This window comes from Salmo trutta, chromosome 24 (genome assembly GCF_901001165.1).
Source record: "Salmo trutta chromosome 24, fSalTru1.1, whole genome shotgun sequence".
NCBI classification, from domain to species: Eukaryota; Metazoa; Chordata; class Actinopteri; order Salmoniformes; family Salmonidae; genus Salmo; species Salmo trutta.
In genome coordinates this window covers 24,382,426-24,401,568 of record NC_042980.1, presented here as the reverse complement: position 1 = coordinate 24,401,568, position 19,143 = coordinate 24,382,426, and the positions used below count along the sequence as shown (strand labels likewise).

The 19,143-nt window shown below is 41.0% G+C and overlaps 1 protein-coding gene across 1 annotated transcript; it reads right to left on the bottom strand.

The window, feature by feature from the left end:
- Nucleotides 1–969: 969 nt before the first annotated feature.
- pofut2 (protein O-fucosyltransferase 2) lies at nt 970–15,490 on the bottom strand. The gene is made up of 9 exons (XM_029710682.1): nt 15,300–15,490; nt 12,507–12,757; nt 6,303–6,447; nt 5,833–5,943; nt 5,520–5,586; nt 3,559–3,684; nt 3,158–3,338; nt 2,404–2,527; nt 970–1,270 (listed from the first exon to the last, which is right to left on the bottom strand). Exons 1-9 carry the CDS (start codon nt 15,488–15,490, stop codon nt 1,117–1,119), a joined length of 1,350 nt encoding a protein of 449 aa, XP_029566542.1. The 3' UTR covers nt 970–1,116.
- Between the last annotated feature and the right edge of the window lie 3,653 nt (nt 15,491–19,143).

Here is a 19,143-nt window from a genome sequence, read left to right as displayed (position 1 = left end):
TAATTTTCCTCCTCATGATGCCATCTATTTTGTGAAGTGCACCAGTCCCTCCTGCAGCAAAGAACTCCCACAACATGATGCTGCCACCCCTGTGCTTCATGGTTGGGATAGTGTTCTTCGGCTTGCAAGCCACCCCCTTTTTCCTCCAGATATAACGATGGTCATTATGGCCAAACAGTTCTATTTTTGTTTCATCAGACCAGAGGACCTTTCTCCAAAAAGTACGATCTTTGTCCCCATGTGCAGTTGCAAATCGTAGTCTGGATTTTTGATGGCGGTTTTGGAGCAGTGGCTTCTTCCTTGCTGAGTGGCCTTTCAGGTTATGTCGATATAGGACACATTTTACTGTGGATATAGATAATTTGTACCTGTTTCCTCCAGCTTCTTCACAAGGTCCTTTGCTGTTGTTCTGGGATTGATTTGCAATTTTCGCACCAAAGTAAGTTAATCTCTTAGAGACAGAACGCATCTCCTTCCTGAGCAGTATGACTGCTGCGTGGTCCCATGGTGTTTATACTTGCATACTATTGCTTGTACAGATGAACGTGGTACCTTCAGGCATTTGGAAATTGCTCCCAAGGATGAACCAGACTTGTGGAGGTCTACAATTTTATTTTTCTGAGGTCTTGGCTCATTTCTTTTGATTTTCCCATGATGTCAAGCAAAGTGGCACTGAGTTTGAAGGTAGTCCTTGAAGTACATCCACAGGTACACCTCCAATTGACTCAAATAATGGAAATTATTCATTCAGAAGCTTCTAAAGCCATGCCATCACTTTCTGTCATTTTCCAAGCTGTTTAAAGGCACAGTCAATTTAGTGTATGTAAACTTCTGACTCACTGGAATTGTGATACAGTGAAATAATCTGTCTGTAAACAATTGTTGGAAAAATTAGTTGTGCCATGCACAAAGTAGATGTCCTAACCGACTTGCCAAAACTATAGTTTGTTAACAAGAAATTTGTGGAGTGGTTGAAAAACAAGTTTTAATGACTCCAACCTAAGTGTATGTAAACTTCCGACTTCAACTGTATATATAAAAATAACAAAGCTCCACTTTAACACTGCAATTGGCATGTTCTTTGAGAGCTGTTGAGAGGGGTGTCACGTCATTGCATCAGTAAACTATTTTCCAGTGTGTGGGCTGTTCACACTCCTTCTCACTGTCCCCACAGAAGCGGTTGTAGGTAGTTTTGGGGTCGAATCCCAGAATCTCTCTCTCCTCGTGGATCCGGAAAGAGAAGGTCGACACAGATGTTCCGATAAAGTACCTGGGAAATGGGAGGGTGATAGAGGTTATTCAATTCAATGCAACTTTATCTATCCACCAGAGGCAATTAAGAAAGACAAGTCCGTTTTACAAGTATCAAATCAATAGAAAGTCTTCAACACACGAAATACAGTATACAATAGACTTCACATTCATCATCACCCCATACAATACAAAATACACAACAGGCTAATAATATAGATTTAAATGCAGTGCAAATATTCTAAAGTGCAGTAGAAGTGTAATTATGTGTTTAACACTCTAGTACTGTAATAGATTTCTAGTGGAGTGATCCAGAATCTAATGTTACTGGAATGCACCCTCAGACCATATGATTTTAAGGGACAATGGCTTTCAGGTCCATATGTGGGTCTGACTTACACAGGTGACAAAAACAACTATTGTACCATATGATCCGTTAGTTCAGTTGAAAATATTTACTTAATTTAACAGCAGAATCTTGGACAACATAGAGTACAATATATATACAGTATGTTTGAAGTACAGAGTATTATCATGAACACCTAGATCTTCCATCTCACATTTAAAATGGGATACAAAAACTTCAATGATCTTACTTTACTCCTTCAAAAATATTTAAATTATACTGTTTATCCCTCTATCATGGGTGGCTTATTACATTTAAACATTTTGATGTTTTATTTTTATTTTTATTTCACCTTTATTTAACCAGGTAGGCAAGTTGAGAACAAGTTCTCATTTACAATTGCGACCTGGCCAATGTTGAGTAATGATGATGTAAAGCAAACCTCGAAAATGTTTTAATGAATTGTTTCGGCCTATTTTTACACCGCTCTGACAATCAAATTCCCTTTACAGACATTTGATAAAAATATAATCTTAAAAGGAAACCTACATGCTAATAAAATAATTACAATACTGTAAGTAGTATCACATGACCCACTATCCTACTGTAGCCTACAGAACGTGAGGGTAACAAAAGCTGTTTAACTAAAGTATGATCGCGTGCACTTCAACAAAAGAAAAGTACAAGAATGTCTGCATCATGTGTACTTGTCACAGCTCCCCACCCTCAGTCTGCACATATTGTGCAACAGGTTCTTTCAACTGAAAGGTGGAACATAGAAGCATTCATTGTGAGGAGAGCTGTACCTGGCATGTGCGCAGATCCATTGGTCGACGATAGCCACGCCCCCGTCCTTGAGTAGTTCCAGGTCCTCCCAGGTGGGCTCAAAGCGTGTAATCTCTGGTAATATCTTCTTCAGCTCCTCCAGCTCTGCACAAGACAGACAGATGCCTCATCAGGAACACACTGGCCTTAGAGCCATACCCTGACTGGCCCTATTGTCTAGATCTAGAGATTAGATTAGAAAAGTGTATTGAAGTGTCACTCCACAATGATACAATAATACAAAAACAACAACTCAAATTCTACTGTATAATACATTATATCATACACATGTAAGCATAATCAAAAAACAAAGTACAGTAGAAAAAAGGACGATTAGGCATTTATAAAGAAACATCCCCGTTGGGGGATAAGGTGGCAGGCTTTGGCACAGGCATTTACATTATTGTTACCTGATTAAATCTCACACAATTTATTATTTTCATCTAGACCGTTAAAATTATAACTTTGTCTGGAGAGCTGATGAAAAAGACAATCCTTAATGTCATTGTATAACCCACAGACTCTCTGTGGAGTAGGCTACAGACAGCATAAACCTGCCAAGCCTCTACTGGGTTATACGGTTGGGGTCAATTCCATTTCAAAAGTCAACTGAAATTCTAATTCCTAACACAATTATTTTGTTATTTCCTTAGGGCTGCAAATATGAATGGCTTTATTTTCAACTTATTTATCTTACATTCAACATCAATCAACGGCACCAAAGTACAACTGTACCTTCCTCATCTGCGTCAGTGGCAACAAAGACTCTGTCTAGTTTGTTTTTCTTCATGAGGTTCCTGATCTTCTTGACAGCTCCTTTGAGGCTGGGCACATCCTCTCTGTGACCCCAGATAAAATCCTTCCTTCTCAGGTGGACACCCAGGTACGGCCCCCCTCTGGCAGAACCCAGCTTGTTCTGAGTTTACACACAGAAATGAATAACACGTCAAACCACTCATGCCCAATTAAAATTACCCACCAATAGCAAAACAGAACTATTCTTAGCTTAAGACATTTCCCCCCCATTTTTCCCAACACAGTACATGTTGCTAGTGCAACAAATAATCAATGTGGATAGATAAATACATATAATTTAAATGTGCAAGGCGTGTATGTATGTGAAAAGGTCTGAAAACCTTAATGCGAGTCCAGTCCTCGTTGTATATGGTCTGGTCCTGCTCGTCTGTGGAGTTCAGGTACTTTGCACGGAACTCGTCCCCTAGGAGACGCAGGTGTTTGGCAAAGACCATACTGCGGCGAGTCTACAGAGGAGAAGACACAAAAAGACTTAGGCAAAATGGAGGAGTGTTAAACAAATCAGGAAGAACTATTCACTACTCTGCATTAAAGTAACTACCAGTGTTACCAGATTTCTATGAAATATGACCTATAATTAATTACAATATACAGTTGAAGTCGGAAGTTTACATACATCTTAGCCAAATACATTTAAACTCAGTTTTTCACAATTCCTGACATTTAATCCTAGTAAAAAATTCCCTGTCTTAGGTCAGTTAGGATCACCACTTTATTTTAAGAATGTGAAATGTCAGAATAATAGTAGAGAGAATGATTTATTTCAGCTTTAATTTCTATCATCACAATCCCAGTGGGTCAGAAGTTTACATACACTCAATTAGTATTTGGTAGCATTGCCTTTCAATTGTTTAACTTGGGTCAAACGCGTCGGGTAGCCTTCCACAAGCTTCCCACAATAAGTTGGGTGAATTTTGGCCCATCCATCCTGACAGAGCTGGTGTAACTGAGTCAGGTTTGTAGGCCTCCTTGCTCACACATGCTTTTTCAGTTCTGCCCACAAATTTTCTATGGGATTGAGGTCAGGGCTTTGTGATGGACACTCCAATACCTTGACTTTGTTGTCCTTAAGCCATTTGCTACAACTTTGGAAGTATGCTTGGGGTCATTGTCCATTTGGAAGACCCATTTGCGACCAAGCTTTAACTTCCTGACTGAAGTCTGCAGATGTTGCTTCAATACATCCACATAATTTTCCACCTCATGATGCCATCTATTTTATGAAGTGCACCAGTCCCTCTTGCAGCAAAGCACCCCCACAACCTGATGCTGCCACCCCCGTGCTTCACGGTTGGGATGGTATCCTCGGCTTACAAGCCTCCCCCTTTTCTTCCTAACAAAACGATGGTCATTATGGCCAAACAGTTGCATTTTTGTTTCATCAGACCAGAGGACATTTCTCCAAAAAGTACAATCTTTGTCCCCATGTGCATTTGCAAACTGTAGTCTGGCTGTTTTTTATGGCGGTTTTTGAGCAGCAGCTTCTTCCTTGCTGAGCAGCCTTTCAGGTTATGTCAATATAGGACTCGTTTTACTGTGGAAATAGAAACTTTTGTACCTCTTTCCACCAGCATCTTCACAAGGTCCTTTACTGTTGTTCTGGGATTGATTTGCACTTTTCGCACCAAAGTACGTTCATCTCTAGGAGACAGAACTCTAGGAGACCGTCTCCTTCCTGAGCGGTATGACGGCTGCGTGGTACTTACAAACTATTGTTTGTACAGATGAACGTGGTACCTTCAGGTGTTTAGAAATTGCTCCCAAGGATGAACCAGACTCGTGGCGGTCTACAATTTATTTTTATGAGGTCTTGGCTAATTTCTTTTGATTTTCCCATGATATCAAGCAAAGAGGAACTAAGTTTGAAGGTAGGCCTTGAAATACATCCACAGGTACACCTCCAATTGACTCAAATGATGTCAGTTAGCCTATCAGAAGCTTCTAAAGGCATGACATAATTTTCTGGAATTTTCCAAGCTGTTTAAAGACACAGTCAACTTAGTGTATGTAAACTTCTGACCCACTGGAATTGTGATACAGTGAAATAATCTGTCTGTAAACAATTGTTGGAAAAATTACTTATGTCATGCACAAAGTAGATGTTCTAACTGACTTGCCAAAACTAAAGTTTGTTAACAAGAAATTTGTGGAGTGGTTGAAAAACGAGTTTTAATGACTCTAACCTAAGTGTATGTAAACTTCCGACTTCAACTGTATGATTGTAGGCTGTCAACCATTACCAGACATAGATACATTCTTTACAACTTGACATCAGACTTACATCCCAGTAGTCCTTTCCTGCATAGTGATCATGGAGGACAGTCTCTGCTTTGTCCAACATCACAGAACTGCGGGGATATGAAAGGAAAGAGCTCCATCAGTGAACACATGTCCACATCTCATACAGTACATACAACAAATCCAATAAAGACTATGCTGCCAACTCTAGAATATTACTTTTTGTTTTAGTTTAAATAGGAAGTCCACATTAAACCTGTAGTGGTTGTATAATTATATCACATCCTTAGACAAGAAGATTCGGATTCAATAATTGTATCTATCTTAGCCAAACACATGGACATTTATTGACTCACGTTGATGTGATGTTGTTCTGCAGGAGTGGTGCCAGGATGGAGGCGTGGCCCTGAGCTGACAGACAAGTGACGTTCACAGCCCTGGTTTCCTCATAGCCCCAAAACCATCCTCTAACAGAAAGAGGTGAGACATGCTTTGAAATTAGGGAAAACTGCTCACAACGAACATGACAATTGTATTTATATGAATATAAGTCATACTCACTACACCCACTATACTTCTACTACTAATACTACTACTACTACTACTACTACTACTACTACAGCTTGTTCCACTGCCATAAAACACATTTTAATAGCTGAAGCAAGTATTTACCTTTGATAATTCAACTTTGCGAGACATAAAGGTAGGTAAGCACAGATGCCAAACTCATTGTTAGTGTCCACATGCAGTAGTCCTATGCATCTTTGGAATGTAGTGTTGAATCTATTATGTTCCTATCCATCTCTGAAACTGGTGATTACTGTACCTGTAATAACCCTGTTTGTCTTTGGAGTACAATAACCGTTCAACGCAGGGTCGCTGGTCCACTTTCTCCTCCCATTTCCCGTCAGTCCACCCTTCAGCGTAGTTCTGTAGCACCAGGACCTGTTCAATAAATGGGCCTCCAGACTCTGGAGACAAAAACATGGAAATATAACATGTTACTTTAAGCCTGAAGGTATAATGTTTTATATCTTCTTATAAGTATGTAAAAGCCTTTATAACCATGTATCATTATGCATTAATTATACCTATGGAACGATCCTTAACAGAGGAAAAAAATGGAAATCAGCCAGATGTCAGGTAAAGTTGACCAACCACAAAAACATGGAAATTTACTCAAATGTCTGAGGGGTGACCAGAGCGGTACTCTGATATTTTTATTTTACGTTGGCCTTTCCAGCACGATCCCAGCAACTATGGTGGATACAAAACTAGACCAGCCCAGTACAGGGACTCGTTTACAGCTGCGATGTAACTTAAGCATTACGATGATCATATCAGATGCATCGTTATTTACGCACTAAATAATGCACTAAATCACAGATTGGGCACATCATTGCACACATATCACGAAACACATTCAGTCAAAAATTACAGACAGCAGCCTAGTCGCAAAATATACATTGCCTTGCGAAAGTATTCACCCCCCTTGGCATTTTCCAATTTTGTTGCCTTACAACCTGGAATTAAAATAGATTTTTGGGGGATTTGTATCATTTGATTTATACAACATGCCTACCACTTTGAAGATGCAAAATATTTTTGGGGTGAAACAAACAAGAAATAAAGACAAAAAAACTGAAAACTTGAGCGTGCATAACTATTCACCCCCCAAAGTCAATACTTTGTAGAGCCACCTTTTGCAGCAATTACAGCTGCAAGTCTCTTGGGATATGTCTCTATAAGCTTGGCACATCTAGCCACTGGAATTTATGCCCATTCTTCAAGGCAAAACTGCTCCATCTCCTTCAAGTTGGATGGGTTCCTGCTGGTGTACAGCAATCTTTCAGTCATACCACAGATTCAATTGGATTGAGGTCTGGGCTTTGACTAGGCCATTCCAAGACATTTCAATGTTTCCCCTTAAACCACTCAAGTGTTGCTTTAGCAGTATGCTTAGGGTCATTGTCCTGCTGGAACGTGAACATCCGTCCCAGTCTCAAATCTCTGGAAGACTGAAACAGGTTTCCCTCAAGAATTTCCCTGTATTTAGCCCCATCCATCATTCCTTCAATTCTGACCAGTTTCCCAGTCCCTGCTGATGAAAAACATCCCCACAGCATGATGCTGCCACAACCATGCTTCACTGTGGGGATGGTGTTCTCAGGGTGATGGGAGGTGTTGGGTTTGTGCTAGACATAGCGTTTTCCTTGATGGCCAAAAAGCTACATTTTAGTCTCAGCTGACCAGAGTACCTTCTTCCATATGTTTGGGGAGTCTCCCACATGCCTTTTGGTGAACACCAAATGCGTTTGCTTATTTGTTTCTTTAAGCAATGGCTTTTTTCTGGCCATTCTTCCGTAAAGCCCAGCTCTGTGGAGTGTACGGCTTAAAGTAGCCCTACAGATACTTCAATCTCCGCTGTGGCGCTTTGCAGCTCCTTCAGGGTTATCTTTGGTCTCTTTGTTGCCTCTCTGATTAATGCCCTCCTTGCCTGGTCCATGAGTTTTGGTGGGTAGCCCCCTCTTGGCAGGTTTGTTGTGGTGCCATATTCGTTCCATTTTTTAATAATGGATTTAAAATGTGCTCCGTGGGATGTTCAAAGTTTCTGATATTTTTTTATAACCCAACCCTGATCTGGACATCTTCACAACTTTGTCCCTGACCTGTTTGGAGAGCTCCTTGGTCTTCATGGTGCCGCTTGCTTGTCGGTGCCCCTTGTTTAGTGGTGTTGCAGACTCTGGAGCCTTTCAGAACAGGTGTATATATACTGAGATCATGTGACACTTAGATTGCACACAGGTGGACTTTATTTAATTAATTATGTGACTTCTGAAGGTAATTAGTTGCACCAGATCTTATTTAGGGGCTTCATAGCAAAGGGGGTGAATACATATGCACGCACCAATTTTCCGTTTAGATTATAAACATTTTTTTATTGATTTCACTTCACCAATTTGGACTATTTTGTGTATGCCCATTACATGAAATCCAAATAAAAAAATCAATTTAAATTACAGGTTGTAACGCAACAAAATAGGAAAAACACCAAGGGGGTGAATACTTTTGCAAGGCACTGTAATTCAATTGATTTAACATGATTGAAATAACATACATAAGACCATGTACAATGCCTTCAGAAAGTTAACACCCCGTGATGTTTTCCACATTTTGTTGTGTTACAGTCTGAATAAGCTCAGGAGTAAACATTTTCCTTACATGTCACATAATAAGTTGAACTGACTCTGTGTGCAATAGTGTTTAGCATGATATTTGAATTACTCTACCCCATCTTTGTACCCCACACACACAATTATCTTTAAGGTCCCTCAGTCGAGCAGTGAGTTTCAAGCACAGATTCAACCACGAAGACCAGCGAGATTTTCTAACGGTCGCAAAGAAGGGCACCTATTAGTAAATGGGTATAAAAAAGCATACACTGAATATCCCTTTGAGCATGGTGCAGTTATTAATTACACTTTGGATGGTGTATCAATACACCCGGACACTACAAATATACAGGCATCCTTCCTAACTCAGTTGCCACAGAGGAAGGAAACCGCTCAGAGATTTACCATGAAGCCAATGGTGATACTAAAACAGTTAGAGTTTAATGGCTGTGATAAGAGATAACTGAGGATGGATCAACAACACTGCAGTTACTCCACAATACTAACCTAAATGACAGAGTGAAAAGAAGGAAGCCTGTACAGAATAAAATATTCCTAAACATGCATTCTGTTTGTAATAAGGCACTAAAGTAGAACTGCAAAAAATCTGACAAAGAAATAACTTTTTTGTCCTGAATAAAAAGCGTTATGTTTGAGGAAAATCCAACACATCACTGAGTACCACTCTTCATATTTTCAAGCATTGTGGTGGCTGGGTATGCTTGTCATCTGTTTATTTTGGAATAGAGCTAAGCACCGGCAAAATCCTAGAGGAAAACTTCAGTCTGCTTCCAGACACTGGGAGACAAATTAACCTTTCCGCAGGACAATTACCTAAAACACAAGGCCAAATATACACTGGAGTTGCTTACCAAGATGACATTGAAAGTTGCTGAGTGGCCTAGTTACAGTTTTAACTTAAATCGGCTTGAAAATCTATGGCAAGATTTGAAAATGGCTGTCGAGCAATGACCAACAACCAACTTGACAGAACATGAATGCATTTTTTAAGAATAATGGACAAATATTGTACAATCCAGGGGTGCAAAGTTCTTAGAGACTTACCCAGAAAGACTGCAGCTGTAATCGTTGCCAAAAGTGACATGTACTAACATGTATTGACTCAGGGGGTTGAATACTTATCTAAATCGACATATAATTGTGTTTTAATGTTAGAATTGTTCTTCCAATTTGACATTAGAGTATTTTGTGAATATCCTTGACAAAAAAAATGACAATAAAATCTATTTCAAGGTGTCAGAAAAAGAGGAAAATTTAATACATTTAATGAGAGACATAAGAAAGATCAGGAAACTATTTGTATTTTTCTTTACATATATTTTCCCATTTATTTTAGGCACTAAACTATCTCCATATACAGTGCATTCTGAAAGTTTTCAGATCCCTTCATTTTTCCCACATTTTGTTACGTTACAGCCTTATTATAAATGGATTAAAAAAAATAAATCCTCATCAATCTACACACATTACCCCATAATGACAAAGCAAAAACAGTTTTTTTTAGAAACTTTAGCAAATGCATTAAAAATAAAAACTGAAATATTACATTTACATAAGTATTCAGACCCTTTATTCAGTACTTTAATGAAGCATCTTTGGCAGCGATTACAGCCTGGTGTCTTCTTGGTTATGACACTAAAAAGCTTGGCACACCAGTATTTGGGGAGTTTCTCCCATTGTTCACTGCAGATCCTCTCAAGTTCTGGATGGGGAATGTCGCTGCACAGCTATTATCAGGTTTCTCCAGAGATGTTCGATCGGGTTCAAGTCCGGGTTCTGGCTGGGCCACTCAAGGATATTCAGAGACTTGTCCCGAAGCCACTCCTGTGTGCTTAGGGTTGTTGTCCTGTTGGAAGGTGAACCTTTGCCCCAGTCTGAAGTCCGAGCACTCTGGAGCAGGTTTTCATCAAGAATCTCGATCCCTTGATCCTGACTAGTCTCCCAGTCTCTGCAGCTGAAACACATCCCCACAGCATGATGCTGCCACCACCATGTGTCACCGTAGGGATGGTGCCAGGTTTCCTCCAGGTGTGACACTTGGCATTCAGGCCAAAGAGTTCAATCTTGGTTTCATCAGACCAGAGAATCTTGTTTCTCATGGTCTGAAAGTCCTTTAGCTGCCTTTTGGCAAACTCCAAGTGGGCTGTCATGTGCCTTTTACTGAGGAGGGGCTTCCGTCTGGCCACTCTACCATAAAAGGCCTAAGAGAGAAACTCTGGAGCTCTTTCTGAGTGACCATCAAGTTCTTGGTCACCTACCTGACCAAGGCCTTTCTCCCCTGATTGCTCAGTTTGGCCGGCCGACCACCTCTGGGAAGAGTCTTGGTGGTTCCAAACTTCTTCCATTTAGGAATGATGGGGGCAACTGTGTTTTTGGGGACCTTCAATGCTGCAGAAACGTTTTGGTGCTCTTCCCCTGATCTGTGCCTCAACACAATCCTGTCTCGGAGCTCTACAGACAATTCCTTCGACCTCATGGCTTGGTTTTTGCTCTGGTATGCACTGTCATTGTTAAAAATCTGTTTTCACTTTGTAATTATGGGTTATTGTGGATAGATTGATGATAATAATAAAAAAAAAATGTTTAATCCATTTTAGAATAAGGCTGTAATGTAACAAAATGTGGAAAAAGGGAAGGGGTCTGAATACTTTCCGAATACACTATACTTCCACAAAATGTTGAACTGGTACAGGGGACCTTCATACGAGTCTTTTGAGACTTGTGGGCGCGCTAGAGCAAAACAACCGACATGTATACTGAACAAAAATATAAACCCAACATGTTGGTACCATTTTTCATGAGCTGAAATCCCAGAAATGTTCCATACTCACAAAAAGCATATTTCTCTCAAATGATATGCACAAATTCATTTACAACCCTGTTAGTGATCATTTCTCCTTTACCAAGATAATCCATCCACCAGACAGGAGTGGCATATCAATACGATGATTAAACAGCATGATCATTACACAGGTACACCTTGTGCCGGGGACAATAAAAGACCACTCTAAAATGTGCAGTTGTGTCACACAACACAATGCCACTGATGTCTCAAGTTTTGAGTGAGCAGGCAATTGGCATGCTGACTGCAGGAATGTCCAACAGAGCTGTTGGCAGATAATTTCATGTTAATTTCTCTACCATAATCCGCCTCCAACGTAATTTTAGAGCATTTGGCAGTACATCCAAATGGCCTCTCAACTGCAGACCATTTGTAACCACGCCAGCACAGGACCTCCACATACAGCTTTTTCACCTGTGGGATCTGAGGAGGGGGGGGGGTCTTCTCACAAAACAATTGTGTTCGTGAGAGTCTCATCCTGCCATAGAGTGGCTTGTAGGCCAAACCGTTCAGACGGTTTTGTGAGAAGACCAATTTTTGGGATGTCTCATGGTCTGACAAACACCACTCTAGCTCCGTCACCTTTCACCGCAGATGCAGAAGGGCTACATAAGCCCTTATTATTTTATTATGTTTAGGGTTAAACCCACTTTGTAACATAAAATCTTTAAAAATTCAAGGGGTGTGAATACTTTCTGAAGGCACTGCACCCTATGTATTTTTTAAGGCAGTCATCTCAGATTTCATTTGAAACCTTTTATCCTTCACTTGTTTGTAACAATTGCAAATACTTTGGCAACATTGTATTTGTCGTCAACTTTGTAGTCACGTTACTAACGAAGGCTCGGGGAAACACATCGGCCACTAAAGACACATGGTAAGATGGTTCTAACGATGATCTTAATGCTACGAAGGCTCTGGGAAACGAGGCACAGCTCAGTTCGAATCAGGTCAGTTCAGTAGCGTGGAAAGGGTATGAGACTGCTGAACTCACCAGCTATAAACTCCTCATACTCTATGACAGGCACGTTGCCCTGCAGGCTGGTGAGGCTGAAGAACTCTCCCCAGGGGATCCTGATCTGGTGGATGTCTGGGCTCTGCCAGTGGTAAAGACGTCCCCAGGGGGGCAGCACCAGCACCCAGTCACTGTGTCTCCTCAGGGTCTTCACCAGGGATGCCATGCGAATGTACACGTCCCGACGCAGGTTGAAACCCTCTGGGGGGTTGATGTCGTAAAGCAGGTACCTGGCAGCATAAACATATAGAGATAGAACACAATGAAATGTATAATACTATTAGGCTATGCGCCTGGCTGGCAGCCTCATAAACACGAGTTCTGTTGGAGCTAGACACTGCGGTCAAGAGAGGCAATTTGTGTGCGTGAATACATAACACTTTACGGTATCATGTGTTTTCTGGTAGGGAAACTGAGTAGGATGCACTGTCATGCACAGATTGAGACAAGCGCCTTATCAACAATTATTTTTGCCAGCTTAAAATATAGGTTAATATAACTGGTTATTCTTTATTACAGTGAACTTTGAGGTAACATGAATCAATTTTAACACAGTAAAATTGGATGGTAAACATTTTCTCATGTCTGCCACTAGTACATCACTAATCCATTGTCATTAACATTCAAAGCATAACATGCCCATATTATGACAGCTACAAGATAAGAAAAACACTAGTTTACAGTGACATTTGATGGATTCTAATTCAATTTTAATACAGTTAAAATGGATGGTAAACATTTTGTAACATGTCTGCCACTAATACATTAGTAATCCATTGTCATTAAAATTGCAATGCATAACATGCCCACATTATGCCAGCTTCAACACTCGAAAAAACTCTAGTTTACTTTATATTGGAGTGAACTTTGATTAATTATAATTTTAAGACAGTAAAATTGGATGGTAAACATTTTGTCACATCTGTACACTTATTTCCCTTTAAAAAAAGGTTGCCAAAGGAAAGCCATTTTTCACATCTGTAACTCTAAACAAACTTGTTTTTCTCTGAGAATAGACATTTTCCTTAAGTGGATGTTTCCCCCAATCTACCCTAACACCAGTATTTACATCCACATTTGAAGGATATTTTTTCCTTTAAAGTTATATAAAGTACAACAAGTACTAAAGTAACAAGTAATAAACAAGATGTGACAAAGTGGACAGATAGTAAAAAATATATATATATTTTAAACAAGTGTTCACCTGCAATAAATAAGGTAGCTCACCTTGCTACCAACACAAGTTGTCCATCCAAAACATTAAGTTAATCAGGCATCCCAATGTCAGTTAACCTCTCCATAAATATATCACTCTAAAACACCCATGTGTTAGTATTTGTAGTTTTTTCAGTCTGAGGGCTAGTCTGCTATATCTTTCTGCGATTTCAACAAATGTTGTTTACTGACACTATACTGGTCTGTAGTGTGCGATCTGGTAGACCTATGATTTCTTCCTCTATGTCCGTCCTTAAGTATATTGTGGGCAGGTATGCCTGACACGTTTTCTTGAAAAGACAGCACACTTTGACCAGGGTCATCACCATGGTTTTGTCTTCTGCTGCATGTTTCACGATTTCAACCATCTTAGATGGCATTGTAGCTGACATAATATGGGCATGTTATGCTTTGCAATGTTAATGACAATGGATTAGTAATGTACTAGTGTCAAACATGAGAAAAAGTTTACCATCCAATTTTACTGTGTAAAAATGTAATTATGTTACCTCAAAGTTCACTGAAAATATAGAATAACCAAATATTTTAACCCATATTTTAAGCTGGCATAATAGCAATGGTCATCACACTGGATTAATGACCTACTATAACAACAAGCTCACTTGCTGTGAAGATGTGTGTGTGTGTGTGTCCGTGTGTTTATGTCATGACTGTAAACAATTCTTGGTTAAACAATTGACAATTAAGCTACTGCAGCCTCACTCTACCCGTGATATCAAAGTCATTTTGATAAGGCGCAAAAACGAAATAAACGATTTGGTATAATTTGATTATGGAAGATCGAATAAGTGTGCTTCAAACTATTTGCTTAGAATGATTTGTAGCTATCATCTATCTGTACATGACAGTGCAATCAGACTCAGCTTCCCCACCAAAAACACGCGACACCGTAAAGTGTGTGTATTTGCGCACAATTTCACACGAAAACTGAAGAGCGGATGGCTTTGCGAGTGTCTGCTCACTTGACGGCAGTGAGCTATACCTCCCAGATACCCAGGTGATGTTCACTCATCGGCGGTCAGGCAGACAACTGTAGCCTACATTTGAACATTTTGTGTTAGTGTTGTGCCTGCCATACAGGTTGGATATGTTTTATTTGTATTTAACCTTTAACTAGGCAAGACAGTTAATAACAAATTATTATTTACAATGACAGCCTACCAAAAGGCATCCTGCGGGGACGGTGGCTGGGATTAAAAATAAAAATATAGGACAAAACACACATCACGGCAAGAGAGACACCACAGCACTACATAAAGAGAGACCTGAGACAACATAGTATGGCAGCAACACAACATGGCAGCAGCACAAAACATGGAACAAACAACAGCAAAGGCATATTACCAGGCAGATTTGATTTATTCTCAGTTTATAGAATGATTTCTGATTACATTATGTATCCACGTCTTGAGCAAATTTTTTAAAACTAAAATGACTGCTCTAAAAGCAAATAACATATTCTATGCGTCCCTAACACAATATTGAAATACAAGCTACAGCAAAGGTAGGCCATTGTGTTTATCCTGCACCCCCTACCGTAGATCCCGTGCTGCTGCAACGGCTGGTGAAAAAACGGTATTTCCTGCTCGGAATGTATCTTCAGTTTGACCTTCGACGACTACAGCGCCCAACGCGAGAAAAGACAAACACAATTTGATTAAAGATTGCACAGAAAAAAGCCACAACACCGGTGAATTGAAACCTCTGCTAAATCTGTGGTCCGCCATTTTTTATTTAAGCAACGCACTTCCGGGAGGGTGAAGCGTCTGTGGTTACATAGCAACTGCATTGATTTGTGTAACAATTTGTTAACAGTGAGTGTGTTCTTAAAGTAAATCTGCGCTCTGGGTGTTCGTATATTCATCAGTTATTCTGCGCTTTGACACACTCAGACAAGAGTGCTCTGAAATCGTAGTAGATAGCCAGAGCGAATTTACGAACGCACCCAGTATCTGAACGGGTTACAGGATGTGTTCGTAAATTCACTCTGGAGTACGCCCAGAGCGTTGTCAGATTGTCCGTTCGTAAATTCAGAGCCTTTCGTTATCGGAGCGTTCAGAGCGCACACTGGACGCTCTGGCGGTGGAGTAGGGTTGATCCGAGCGTTCTGACCTCACAACGACAGTCAAGCGCCGAAGCTTGCTAGCTACTTCCAGACACAAATGATAGAACACCTCACTGACTAGTTTACTCGCCCAAGCAGAGCTGTTTTCATGTTATCCAGAGCGTTGGTGACTATAACTGTGCTGCTGTCAACAATGGACTTACGCTTTACTGACACGGGCCATATTCAACGGGTGTTGAGTGTTAGTAAATTCGTCAGTTGTTTTGCGCTCTGGCACACGGACGAGAGTGGTCTGAAATCTGAGTAGATAGCCAGAGGGAATTTACGAACGCATCCACAAGTATCACTACAGATAGAAGAATGATCCTGATGTTTCACCTGACGTATACATCTGAAGCATCCGGTAGGCGTTTCCACTTACCACCAAATATGGTGACGAGAGGAAGCCCAGTGACCGGCAGTGGGAGAAGACGGAGCGAGATGGATTTTGCCCGACATTCTGCACATTATTTCATCAACGAAAAATTTGATCTCAATACAGTTTTATGTTCCAAAAACTGCAGTCTTTTACGAACAGAGTGGTCAACGTTTTGTAGACTTTTTAACCTTTGCCAAAGTTTTTAAAAATTGCGTTGTTTAAAAGGAGTGCAAGGCCCGATTGAGTTATTGCACACGCGCGTTTCACAGAGTAGGCATTCCCTAATGGAAATATGCAAAAATATGCTAGAACACGACAATAGGATCTCGCTAGGTCTTGCTTGGCTCTGACCGCCTCCTTGCTTGTCCTGCCCATTTGCTGCCGTTGGAAACGACAGGCAGTGGTCTATCTTGGGTTAGTTATACAAATCTTTGGTATAACCTGCGTGTGTGAAGGGGGTAGATTTTTAGGCTGCTCAATTATATTCTTCCTAATTTTCTTTCTATAAGTTTACATTATGTGCACAGACAGTAAGATTGGAATACAATTTAGAAAGTCCCATTCCAGAAACATTCCATATCAGTCAATTGATATTTTGGTATAATATGGTATATAATGAATAGAATATAATAGAAATATAGTAGAATATAAAAGCATTAGATCCTATAAATGTTACTTTCAGCTAGAGTAACTGTCACACTTGATATTTTGATAGAATATAATATATCCTACACATCATGTTACTTGAAACTATGCCATCTTCTGATGGCATTGAGGAGTACACCACATCAGTCACTGGCTTTATCAATAAGTGCATCGAGGACATTGTCCCCACAGTGACTGTACGTACATACCCCAACCAGAAGCCATGGATTACAGGCAACATTCGCACTGATCTAAAGGGTACCACTGCCACTTTCAAGGTGTGGGACAGCTTATAAGAAATCCTGCTATGCCCTCTGACGAACCATCAAACAGGCAAAGCGCCAATACAGGACTAAGATTGAATTGTACTACCTCGGCTCCGACGCTCGTCGGATGTGGCAGGGTCTGCAAACTATTACAAAAGTAACTCAGTGAGTGAGTAAGTGAGTAAGACCTTTAAACAGGTCAACATTCACAAGGCCGCTGGGCCAGACGGATTACCAGGACGTGTGCTCCGGGCATGTGCAGACATTTTCAACATGTCCCTGATTGAGTCTGTAATACCAACACGCTTCAAGCAGACCACCATAGTGCCTGTGCCCAAGAGCACTTAAGGTAACCTGCCAAAATGACTACAGTAGCACTCACGTCCATAGCCATGAAGTGCTCTGAAAGGCTGGTAATGGCTCACATTAACACCATTATCCCAGTAACCCAAGATGCACTCCAATTTGCAAACCGCTCAAACAGATCCACAGATGATGCAATCTCTATTGCACTCCACACTGCCCTTTCCCACCTGGACAATAGGAACACCTACGTGAGAATGCTATTCATTGATTACAGCTCTGCGTTCAACACCATAGTGCCCTCAAAACTCATCACTAAGCTTAGGATCCTGGGACTAAACACCTCCCTCTGCAACTGGATCCTGGACTTCCTGACGGGACGCCCCTAGGTGGTGAGGGTAGGTAGCAACTCATCTGCCATGCTGATCCTCAACACCGGAGCCCCTCAGGGGTGCGTGCTCAGTCCCCTCCTGTACTCCCTGTTCCCCCACGACTGCATAGCCAGGCACGACTCCAACACCATCATTATGTTTGCATACGACACTACAGTGGTAGGCCTGATCACCGACAATGACGAGACAGCCTATAGGGAGGAGGTCAAAGACCTGACCGTGTGGTGCCAGAATTACAACCTATCCCTCAACGTAATCAAGACAAAAAAGATGATTGTGGACTACAGGAAAAGGAGGACCGAGCACACCTCCATTCTCATCGACAGGGCTGTAGTGGAGCAGGTTGAGAGCTTCAAGTTCCTTGGTGTTCACATCACCAACAACTAGAATGGTCCAAAACACACCAAGACAGTCGTGAAGAGGACACAACAAAACCTATTCCCCCTCAGAAGACTGAAAAGGTTTGGCATGGGTCCTCAGATCCTCAAAAGGTTCTACAGCTGCAACATCGAGAGCATCCTGACTGGTTGCATCACTGCCTGGTACGGCAACTGCTCAGCCTCCGACCGCAAGGCACTACAGAGGGTAGTGCATACGGCCCAGTACATCACTGGGTCCAAGCTGGATGCCACCCAGGACCTCTACACCAGGCGGTGTCAGAGGAAGGCCCTAAAAGTTGTCAAAGACCCCAGCCTCCCCAGTCATAGACTGTTCTCTCTGCTACCACATGGTAAGCGGTACCGGAGCACCAAGTCTATGACCAAAAGGCTTCTCAACAGATTTTACTGCCAAGCCATAAGACTCCTGAACAGGTAATCAAATGGCTACCTGGACTATTTGCATTGTGTCCTGACATTTATCATCTATGCATAGTCACTTTAACTATACCTACATGTACATATTACCTCAATTAGCCCGACTAACCGGTGCCCCCACACATTGGCTCTGTACCGGTACCACCTGTATATAGCCTCGCTACTGTTAAGTCTCGCTTATAAATTGCACTGTTGGTTAGGGCTTGTAAGTAAGCATTTCACCGTAAGGTCTGTTGTATTCGGCGCATGTGACAAATAAACTTTGATTTGATTTGCTCTGTTAAACCTACTCTTTGGAATGACTTCAATAGCAACAGTGAATATATTTAGTTATGAAGAGGTTTCTTAATAATCATTCTCAACATAGCACATTGCTAATCGTCAGTGACACATATAAAAGCTAATCAGGGCTGGTTTTGGTTAAAACCCTGGATGAGAGACCAAATAGCTGCACGTCAACTCTGTTATTCGGCGCA

Coding starts and splice junctions, on each gene's coding strand:
- pofut2 (XM_029710682.1), bottom strand. CDS start 15,490: ATGGCGGACCACAGATTTAGCAGAGGTTTCAATTCACCGGTGTTGTGG. Junction 12,758..15,299: donor GCAGCAGCACGGGATCTACG/GTAGGGGGTGCA, acceptor TTATGCTGCCAG/GTACCTGCTTTACGACATCA. Junction 3,339..3,558: donor AGGACTGGACTCGCATTAAG/GTTTTCAGACCT, acceptor GTGTAAACTCAG/AACAAGCTGGGTTCTGCCAG.